The following is a 12,149-nucleotide window of genomic DNA, read 5'->3' as shown; positions in this document are numbered from 1 at the left end:
TCATGCATGTGTTATTTGTATATGTTTACTGAACGGGGCCTGATGACTATATGCATGTTATTTATCTTTGTGATTATTGCTTGTGTTTGTATGATTATATGTTTATATGTTTATATGTATACCGGGCGGGTCTCGATGAGTGGCAGATCTGTATACTGGATGAGGCTTGATGTCGGACAGTGCCCATTATATGTTTCATATATATGGTATGTGGTATCTCCGAGAACTCACTAAGCTTTGTTGTTACGATTTTTAGTTTATGTTTTAGGTACCTCGATTTGAAAAAGGAAGAGTTTGGGATAACTACATTACACACACCACATTGTTCTGCATTTTATATAACTTTGATGTATTTGGATGTTTATTGTCATACTCTAAGTTTACTATGGTTTATGATATTGTTTTGGATAATGGATTTATTAATATAAAAATCGAAATTCTTGGTCTTAAATCAGGACGTTACAATATATATATATATATATATATATATATATATATATATATATATATTTATATGTGTGTGTGTGTGTGTATATATATATATATATATATATATATATATATATATATTGTTAACAGAAAAAGAAACAAGAAAGATAGGGTAATTTGGTCTTTTTATATGGTGCAAGGACCTGTAATGTAATATTCACAAACCACAAGGATGTAACCTATCAAAATTTAAACTTATGGACAAAAACTATGAATTCGACCAAACCATAGGGACCATATCTGTAATTTACTCTTTTTTCTTTGTATTTAACTAAATGGAAAGTAATTGAAAATTATTAATGTTCTGCCATTTAAATGATGTAAGTTCACATATTTATTTTTGTAATAAGTTGGGTTTCTAGAAGTATGCAACAACAAATGTAAATGAGTAAAGTTGTAAAAAACTCAAAATAATGTGGCAAAGGTGGAAAACATGACTATTCACAAAGGAAACTCACAATTTAATCTATATAATAATAATAATAATAATAATAATAATACAACAAAGGACAACAAAAGACAAAATATATAATCACCGATGCTTGCTCCATACCCTGTAAATGACTTGGGAAGAAGCCCATAATTGGCTAATTCCCATTTCCTTACATACAGGGGAGGCGAAGTGGAAGGAGATTTGGCCTCTCCCATGTAGGTGTATGGGTTGCTGTTTCAGAGAGGTTACATCTATATAGTTTCTAAACCTTTTCAGAGTGTCTATTTGAGCCTTATAACCCATGTTATAATAGGCTCTAATAGGTTCCTACCTCTTAGTTGCCAAAATACGGAATGTATGAAGGCCGCGTGGTCATAGAATGCTTTTTAGGAGAGCAAGACAAGCTACAAGTAAGGGTCAGCTCGTATCTCATTTCCTGTCATGAAATGTCGGGCACACTCATTATTTCCGGATAAGCATCAGGAACAATAAGCTAGAAAAATTAATTTTAAAAATAACAAAATAACAAAAAGAGGAGTACATTGAGAAATTCTATGCATTAGTGTTTTAAACGACGCATTCCATTTCTAAAAACATGGTAATGATATGTAATATTCCGTTACTTTTCCTTGGTCAATTAATTATGTTTATCGTTTTAACTTTTATCATGATTCCATTCCATCATGAAAACATACCTAGATATTACAAGAAATGTAAAACATAGAAACGCAAAACGTACTCTCACAATTTTATATATTTAGCTGTTTAACTATGTTTTCTAGAGACTAAACCAATATAATTTTTTGAGGAATTTTCCTGTTTTTGAAATTTTTTTTAATAAAGAAAAACACAATATATTTTTACTATTTTATCATTTTAGTTGGGTAAATCGATAAATGGTAAAATAAAAGGCTTTTATGTATATTGCCTTTATAAGAATAAACATGTACCTTTCATGTTTCTATAAGAATCTGATTAGCTTCTAACAAGAAACCACTTAAGATGGCCATGTAAAGCCAATGGTTTTATCCAATAACCACAAAGCAAGAGACAATTGAATTGCAAAGACCGTGTTTACAGACATCCGATCTAACATGAACCCGTACACCGTGATCCCAGTTTAATTGTTCTCGATATACGTCACTACATCTATGATCAATCATCATTAATAGTCAATTCCTATAATGTATTAAGGTCATGTTTGTCACACAAAATAAAGTTTGGACTTAACAAATTTTGTAGGAATTTTTTTATGCCGAGGATAAAGAGGGTAGTCAAGTCTTTTTTTGGGCCTTGTTTTTGCGTTTTGGGTCCTTTAAGCTTTTTTTTGGAGTATGGGCTACTCCATCAACTTGGGATGATACATCTAGGCTTTTTTGAGGTCCTTTGTTCATAAATATGATAACTTGATGGGTTTTGTGCAACCATGCAAGGTAGATGTTTCTCTTAATGGAGTTAAGATGCTAGAATTGGACCGTGGGGGGTGGTTAGTTGTGCAGGGTCTTAAAGTCTTTGACTTTATGGGTTAGGACCTTGATATGATGTTATTTTGTGAATTGGATAATAAGTTCCGAAGTGAACAAGTCGTTTGGCCAAGGGTTGAGATCATGCCAGTACGCAGGGTGTACTCCTGGGTACGCTGAGCGTACTGGGGTGCAAGCTCATTTCCGGATCAAATACATACACAAGGCTTGGCCCCCTTAACTCCTATGGATAATTTATGGACTTTGGTCTATTAATGGATAATGGACCTTCTTATATTGGGCCATATTGGGCTTTGGGTGCCATTTAGGAGTTTACGCATTTGGAACAATTGGGTTGGGCCTTGGCAAGGTTGTAAAACTCATTACTTAGTGCCTGTACCGCTGACTACCGAGTAGCGAGTACTCGGGAGTACTCTTGAGTACTCGGATTTGGTAGTTCATGTATAAAGATTTTTTGGGAAATTATATATGTCAAAATCATAAGTTCAAATCATAAATTGATTGAAATATATAACAAAATTAGATACATGTGAATACACAAAAACTAAAAAAAAACATATAATGGTCTCACTTCGTGAATAATTACTGAAAATTTAAGATATATATATATATATATATATATATATATATATATATATATATATATATATTAATAATCACATGTTTGGGTGTTAAATGATAAATTATTAAGTATGTTATACATATTAATCACCGAGTTGACAGAGTCTTACAACATTGTTTTAGTTTAGTAAGGGGCCGATCGGAGAGTACTCGGGATTCTGTAAATCGCCTTGGTAAGGGGCCGAGTAGTGAGTACTCGAAGGAGAAATCAGCCAACTCGGGCGAGTTTTACAACATTGAGCCTTGGATTGGGCTAAGTAGGAAAAAGAGTAAAATGGTCTTTTACCCTGGATGTTGGGCAAGAGATCTATATTCTTGTTTTTGGATTAAGATCTAATTATCAATTAGGACATTGTTGATTTATGTTCAATGTAAGGATTTCGGTAGTAGCAACACGTGTGTCTCGATTATCTCTGATCAAAGTGAGTTTCCCACTGTGTTCAGTGGGCCTAAGGCACCAATGCCGGCCCATGGTTTGATACGTTAATATGCTAGTTGTATGCGTGACTCTTGCATGTGTTATGTGTATATGTTTAATGAATGGGCCCCGATGACTATATGTATGCTATTTATCTTTGTGATCATTGCACGTGTTTGTATGATTATATGTTTATATGTTTATATGTATATCAGGTGGGGCACGATGACTGATCTGTATACCGAACGAGGATCGATGCCAGGCGGGGCCCATTATATGTTTGATATGTATGGTATGTGGTATCTTGGGGAACTCACTAAGGTTTGTGCTTAAGATTTTTAGTTTATGTTTCAGGTACCTCGATTTCAAAAAGGAGGAGCTCAGGATGACTGCATTGCACACACCACATTTCTCCATATTTTATATAATGTTGATGTATTTGGATGTTTATTGTCATACTCTAAGTTCACTATGGTTTATGATATTGTTTTGGATAATGGATTTATTAATATAAAAATCGAAATTCTTGGTCTTAAATCGGGACGTTACTATATATATATATATATATATATATATATATATATATATATTGTTAAAAGAAAAAGAAAAAGAAATAAAGGGTAATTTGGTCTTTTTATATGGTGCAAGGACTTGTAATGTAATATTCACAAATCATAGGGATGTAACCTATCAAAATTTAACTTTTTGGACAAAAACTATGAATTCGACTAAGCTACAGGGACCATTTCTATAATTTACTTGTTTTCTTTGTATTTATTAAATGGAAAGTAATTGAAAAATAGTATTGTTTTGCATTTAAATGATGTAAGTTCACATATTTACTTTTATAAGAAGTTGGGTTTCTAGAAGTAGGTAACAACCAATGTAAGGAACTAAAGTTGTAAAAAGCTCAAAATAATGTGGCAAAGGTGGAAAACATGACCATTCACAAAGGAAAATCACAATTTAATAATAATAATAATAATAATAATAATAATAATAATAATAATTAATAAATGACAACAAAACGACAACAAAAAGACAAAATATATACTAACCGATGATGGCCCCTTACCCTGTAAAGGAGTTGGGAAGAATCCCATAATTGGCTAATTCCCACTTCCTTACATAAAGGGGAGGTAAAGTGGAGGGAGGGCAGCCCTTTCCCCTATAGGTGTATGGGTTGGTGTTCCGGAGAGGCTACAACTATACGGTTTCTAGACCTATTCAGAGTGTCTATTTGAGCCTTATAACCCCTGTAATAATGGGCTCTAATAGGGTCCTACCTCTTAGTTGCCAAACTATGGAATGTCTGAAGGCAACATGGTCATATAATGCTTTTTAGGATAGCAACACAAGCTACAAGTAAAGGTCAGCTCGTATCTCATTTCCTGTCTGGAAATGCCGGGCTGTGTCGCACTACAACACATAATCAATCATCATTAATAGTCAAGTCCTCTAATGTATTAAGGTCATGTTTGTCACACAAAATAAAGTTTAGACTTAACAAATTTTCTAGGAATGTTTTTATGTCGAGGATAAAGAGGGTAGTCATGTCTTTTGCACAGATCAAGAACGACTCATTCCCCCATCTTATGATTTCTTATGCAAGATATAGTTTAGGGCCTTGTTTATGCATTTTGGGTCCTTTAAGCTTTGTTTGTGTGTATGGGCTACTCCAGCAACATGGGATGATAGATGTAGGCTTTTTTGAGGTCCTTTGTTCATAAAAATGATAACTTGATGGGTTTTGTGCAACCATGCAAGGTTGATGTTTCTCTTAATGGAGTTAAGATGCTAGAATTGGACCTTGGGGTGTGGTTAGCTATGCAAGGGCTTAAAATCTTCGACTTTGTGGGTTAGGACCTTGATAAGATGTTATTGTGTAAATTGGATAATAAATTCTGAAGTGAATAAGTCGTTTGGCCAAGGGTTGAGATCAGGCCAGTACATGGGGGGGTACTCCTGGGTACGCTGAGTGTACGGGGTTGCAAGACCATTTTCGGATCAATTGCATATGCATGGTGTATGAGCTTGGTACGTAGAGCATATTCCAGGTTGTGGGCCACATGAATTATGAGTTTGGTTTTTTTGGGCTATGTTTCGCTTGGGCTTGGCCCCCTTAATTCTTATGGATAATTTCTGGACTTTGGGCTATTGTTAACTATTGGACCTTCTTAGATTTAGCCATATTGGGCTTTAGGTGCCATTTAGGAGTTTCGGCTTTTGGAAGTATTGGGTTAGGCCTTGACAAGGTTGTAGAACTCGTTACTATGTACGTGTTCGGCCGACTACCGAGTAGCGAGTACTCAAGAGTACTCAGATTTGGTAATTCATGTGAAATATTTTTAATGAAATTATATATGTCAAAATCATAAGTTAAAATCATAAATTGATTGAATTATATGACAAAATTAGATAAATATGAATACACAAAAACTAAAAAACAGATAATGGTCTCACTTCGTGAATAATTACTGATAATTTAAGATATATATATATATATATATATATACATACATATGTATATATATATATACATATGTATGTATATATGAATGAGTTCTATGGAAAACAAATAACTAGGGCAACATCTACCGGAACCAATAATCAAATGACACGTGTCCATTTCTTCCTTCACAAGTAATGTATTGTGGAAGTTATTGTGAAAGTAATGTGTTGTCATGTTTTCATTGGTTCAAATATGTGTTGCCCTAATCATTCATTTTCCATATAACTCTTCTCTCTCTCTCTCTCTATATATATATATATATATATATATATATATATATATATATATATATATATATATATATAGTAATAATCACATGGGTGTGTTAAATAATAAATCATTAAGTATATTATACATATTAATCACCGAGTTGACCGAGTTTTACAACAATGTTTAGTTTAGTAAGGGGTCGATCGGGGAGTACTCGTGATTCTGTAACTCGCATCGGTAAGGGGCCGAGTATCGAGAACTCGAATGAGTAATTGGCTAACTTGGTGAGTTTTACAACACTGGGCCTTGATTTGGGCCAAGTAGGAAAAAGGGTAAAATGGTCTTTTACATTGGATGTTGGACAACTGATCTAGATTCTTATTTTTGGATTAAGACCCAATTATTAATCAAGACATTGTTGATTATATTCAGTGTAAGGATTTCGGTAGTAGCAACATGTGTGTCTCGGTTATCTCTGATCGAAGTGAGTTTCCTCACTGTGTTCAGTGGGTCGAAGGCACTAACCTCGACCCATGGTTTGATATGTTAGTATGCTAGTTGTCTGCATTACTCTTGCATGTGTTATGTGTATATGTTTATAGAATGGGGCATAGTGACTATGTGTATGCTATTTATCTTTGTGATTATTGCATGCGTTTGTATGTTTATATGTTTATATGTATACCAGACGGGGCCCGATGACTGATCTGTATACCGAACGAGGCTCGATGTCGGACGGGGCCCGTTATATGTTTGATATGTATGGTATGTGGTATCTTGGGAAACTCACTAAGCATTGTGCTTAAGATTTTTAGTTTATGTTTCAGGTACCTCAATTTCAAAAAGGAAGAGTTCGGGATGACTGCATTGCACACACCACGTTATTCCGCATTTTATATAACTTTGATGCATTTGGAATTTTATTGTCATACTCTAGGTTCACTATGGTTTATGATATTGTTTTGGATAATGGATTTATTAATATAAAAATCAAAATTCTTGGCCTTAAATTGGGACATTACTATATATATATATATATATATATATATATATATATATATATATATATATATATATATAGAGAGAGAGAGAGAGAGAGAGAGAGAGAAAGAATAAATAAAGAAAGGGTAATTTGGTCTTTTTATATGATGCAAGGACCTATAATGTAATATTCACAAATCGTAGGTTTATAACCTATCAAAATTTAAACTCATGGACCAAAACTACGAATTCGACCAAACCACAAGGGCTATTTCTGTAATTTACTCTTTTTCTTTGTATTTAATTAAATGGAAAGTAATTGAAAATTAGTAATATTCTGGCATTTAAATGATGTAAGTTCACATATTTATTTTTATAAGAGTTGAGTTTTTAGAAGTAGGCAACAACCAATGTATGTGAGTAAAGTTGTAAAAAACTCAAAATAATATGGCAAAGGTGGAAAACATGACTATTCACAAGGGAAACTCACAATTTAATCTATATAATAATAATAATAATAATTAATAAAAGACAACAAAATATATATATATATATATATATATATATATATATATATATATATGTATATATTCAAAGATGATTTTAAAAACAACAAAATAACAAAAAGGGGAGTACATTGAGAAATTCTATAGATTAGTGGTATATACAACTAACACCTTTTAAAAGATGCACTCAATTTCTAAAAACCTTTTAAAAGATGCACTCAATTTCTAAAAACATGATAATGATATATAATATTCTGTCACTTTTCCTTGTTCAAATAATTATGTTGTTCGTTTTATTTTTTTTTCATGATTCCATTCATCATGACCAACATACCTAAATATTGCAACAAGTGTAAAATATAGAAAAGCAGAACGTACTCTCACAATTTTATATATTTAGCTGTTTAATTATGTTTTATAGATGCTAAACCAATATAATTTTTTGATTAATTTTTCCGTTTTTGAAAAAAGTCTGTAATAAAGAAAAACACAATATATTTTTGCTGCGTAAATTGATAAATGGTAAAAAGAAAGGCTTTTATGTATATTGCCCTTATAAGAATAAACATGTACCTTTCATGTTTCTATAAGAATCTGATTAGCTTCTAACAAGAAACCACTTAAGATGGTCATGTAAAGCCAATGGTTTTATCCAACAACCACAAAGCAAGAGATAGTTGAATTGCAAAGACCGTGTTTATAGACATCCGATCTAACATGAACCCGTACACCGTGATCCCAGTTTCATTGTTCTCGATATACGTCACTACAGCACACGATCAATCATCATTAATAGTCAAGTCCTGTAATGTATTAAGGTCATGTTTGTCACACAAAATAAAGTTTGGACTTAACAAATTTTGTAGGAATCTTTTTATGCCGAGGATAAAGAGGGTAATCATGTCTTTTGCATAGATCAAAATCGAATTATTCCCCATCTTATATTTTTAGGCGGGATAAAAAGTTGCAAATTTGTGTCCCACTAGATCAGTCGAGCCAAACAAACTACAAGGCCATAAAGTAACAATATGAATAAATTCACCTAAAGCTTGTCTTTGCTGGTATGATATCGAGTGCTTATAAACAGGGATGAACTTTGTATTGTCTAGTTCATCGTCACCATCTCCTACCTCATTATCGAAATCTAAATCTGACATTTGTGGATTAATATTAGACCTCGGAGTCTCACCCGTTGTGCCCATGTCTACGAAGGAATCAATGGTTGCACATATGTGCCATTTGGTTACCAAGCTTCTTAAAGATTGCGCTTTGTGTGTGATTTTTGCCGCACTTCGTTGGCATATATACATACCAAACAGAAGGGTAAAGGAGCATAACTGCACCCATCATTATATCATGTTTTATTGGCATATAAAAATAAAATGGATTTTCATATAAACTTGTTATATTATATATGAAAACAACATATAGTTTTAACTGTATTTTATATACAATCAAATCTTAATTTTTTTTTATCTTAATAAAAGCATATTATAACAACCGATACGAATAATATTATGAAAAAAAATTATTTTCGAGTTAACTTAGATGATAAAATTGCAATTCAACTAATATCATGATTTTATGTTATTTTGAAATAAAAGTGTCCTTCAAAATCACATAAACGGTATGAGTTATATAACAACTTTTCATTGCATTAAATGATAATAAAAGATAATCACAACCCAAATAGGATTATAATAAAATATATTTCTAGTTATTTAGAAAAGAAAGATTTATTTAACTAAGAATTACAAAATAAAGTGGGTTATATTGCCACTTTTCATTCAATTCCATGGTGGAATGAAAAAAAGCCTGTGTCTAAATACTTAATTAACAAAACCGTACTTTTTTTAGAAGATTGAAAATTAACAAAATGTAAGGAAACATGTTTTTCAAGAATGGTAAGTTCATTTCATTCCGTTAAAGAATATAAGAAGTTTATTTATTTATTTATTTATTTATTTTCATGAACCAATTCTTTTATTTCTTTATTCTGTTATACGAAACACTACCTAATTAATAAGAGAGAAATAGGAATTACCGCAAGTTCTCCGGTAGTGAACAGGTCAACAACCGAACCATCCACCGTCGTAACAAGCAATGAAGCAAATTGACTAGCAGTAACCAAGATCAATGTAGCCAAAATGAACACACGAAACCTATGGCTTATAACTCGAAGATTTCTTCTAATAGTGAGGTGTTCAACCAATATTGGAACCACATCACATAACTTGTCAAACACTCGAGCAAAATCATCTAACCTAAGAATTTGTAAAGAACATGTGAGTTTAAAAAGAACACACACAAGCAAAAATAATGATGTCCGATATAACCAAGAACTCATGTGCAACGTGCATGCCATTGCATGGCTAAAGTAAACGTTGTAAAAGTATGGTATCTTGATTCCACCGGATATGAACCACCATATGTTGTAAATAGTGTCCGCGAGAAAACATGGTAGGATAAAAGTATAGAGAAGTTTCGTAGATCTCTGCATGAGGTGAGAGAGATACTTTATTTTTTTTCTCATAATAGCAACATACCTACATTTCTCTTTACACCTATAGCAACATATTTATATTTCTTTAATGATAATAAGCAATATCTAATCGATAATAGTAATATACTTACACTTTTTCTAATACAAAACAAAAATTTATTTACAATTCTCTACTCATAACTATTACAATATGTAACATATAAGTACAGTGCTTGATTTGTAACTAATATAATTCACATGTTGCTATCATAGGTAAGAAAAAAATTACATTGTTATTATCGGTAAAAAGTTATAAGGACTCTGTTATTATCGATAATAGATAACATACATTATCATACTAGTCGCAAAAGTAAAATATATTGGTATTCCTCATAATTTTCCTTAAGGTAAACGCGTAAACGCTTCTGTTTTTTAAAATTATGTGAACTTTTCACCAACCAAAATGTATTCTTGGGTTCACTTTGGACCCGTGAGACAGCCTTATGAAAGTAGTGGTCCAGGTTGAACAAATCCATCCATTTCAAAATATGTCAATCCTTCAAGACTTAGCATAATGACTTAACATATAATTAACAACTACATGTATTTATCATCAAATTTCTTTCATTTTTAGTCCTAGTAAGTTATTAAAACTTTAAACAATTAAACTTATAGGAAAAATGAGTCATAGATTTCCTAGATTCCATTTGCTTAAATAAATACTCCATTTTGTATTATTCTTAGCCACTAAAAAATATAATAATTTTGTTTTCAACGACTTACACTCGACGTTTATTAGTTATTACAATTGATTTTTTGCATGGATAAATTATTTTTGATAAACATTCAGGAAATGAAATATAAAACACTTGTAACCATAGGATTTGCTAGAAACACTAGTATTTCTATTAAATAATTTGACTTCAATATTAACAACTTTTCAAACATAGTTTTCAAAACATAAAATTTTATAAGTAGTAGGTGCTAAATCATTGTCATGACGCCCTTTTTTTTTTAATCCAGTTTTATCCCTTAAGTTTAAAAACATGACAATCTCGCCCCTAGCTTATGGTGAATATTCGATGTTAATTACAAACAATAGTCCTAAAAGAAAGGGGAAAATTGGAAAAGCTATCCATGGCGTGATGCTTGTCCCAATAAGCAACATTAAAAAGCAAAAGTTAATCAAGAAACGTACATGGAGCTCCTCCGAATACCGCCGGCGAACTTTATCATTAACAGCGTCCAATTCATCAAGAAACAGAAACCGCCGGAGACCATACTTCCGAGTAAACCGCCAGAGACTAACGAACGAGAGCGTCGAGAAAACAGAGAGGGACACTTGAACGATCAAATCGAAGGGACGACGGTGATTGTAATCACAGGCGGAGCACTGGAAGGCAAAGTGAGAGAAAACTGGAGTTAGAAATGTTAGGAGGAAGAAGAGGATCCATGAGGCGGTTGCTCGCCATGGGTCATGGTGATCTGCAACGAAAATCCATGAGAAGGATCTGGATTCAAGCAAATCGATAATAGAAAAGTGGTTTGAATTAAGCTGCGGAGGATTGTCCATGGGGAGCGAGAAGCGATCGATGAAAACGGAAGAAAGTGGACTAGTGGAGACACGAATTACCAGCTTATAGCCGCCATTTTTTAGCATTTGATTTATAGTGTATTTTGACAAAAATAGATTCATAATAAAATACTTAAAGTAATAAAAGTAAATTATGCGAATGGTCCTGTGGTTTTGAGTAATCTACAATTTTGGTCCTTAAGTTTATTTTTTTTTAACTCGGACGGTCCTCATATTATGTTTTTGTATCGTGTTTGGTCCCACAAAAAGTAAAAATACTTATGCCCTTACAGGTTTTTAAGTATTTTTAATAAATAATATATTAATTATTATATATATCAAATATCAAAAATAAAAATAAAAATAATCCTAAACCTACTTGTTTCACTTCATCACCCATGTCTCCACTTCTACCCATATCAATCCCCGCTTCTCCCCTT

At 32.4% G+C, this 12,149-nt stretch overlaps 1 protein-coding gene across 4 annotated transcripts; it reads right to left on the bottom strand.

The window, feature by feature from the left end:
- Positions 1-8,174: 8,174 nt before the first annotated feature.
- Positions 8,175-11,799, bottom strand: LOC145049802 (uncharacterized). 4 transcript variants are annotated; one of them, XM_078998161.1, is made up of 4 exons: positions 11,335-11,799; positions 9,699-10,148; positions 8,697-8,991; positions 8,175-8,457 (listed from the first exon to the last, which is right to left on the bottom strand). In XM_078998161.1, the coding sequence occupies exons 1-4, from the start codon at positions 11,794-11,796 to the stop codon at positions 8,444-8,446; spliced, it is 1,221 nt and encodes a 406-aa protein (XP_078854287.1). In that variant the 5' UTR covers positions 11,797-11,799; the 3' UTR covers positions 8,175-8,443. The 4 variants fall into 4 exon arrangements, with proteins under 4 accessions (XP_078854287.1, XP_078854284.1, XP_078854291.1 ...); XM_078998158.1 differs by having other exon boundaries at positions 8,175-8,420; XM_078998165.1 differs by having other exon boundaries at positions 8,175-8,420; positions 8,844-8,991.
- Positions 11,800-12,149: the final 350 nt, after the last annotated feature.

The sequence above is a fragment of the Lactuca serriola genome, chromosome 1, assembly GCF_051521515.1.
Source record: "Lactuca serriola cultivar US96UC23 chromosome 1, Lser_US96UC23_V15, whole genome shotgun sequence".
NCBI lineage: Eukaryota > Viridiplantae > Streptophyta > Magnoliopsida > Asterales > Asteraceae > Lactuca > Lactuca serriola.
The sequence above is the reverse complement of the archived record's forward strand: the minus strand, read 5'-3'. Positions and strand labels throughout refer to the sequence as shown.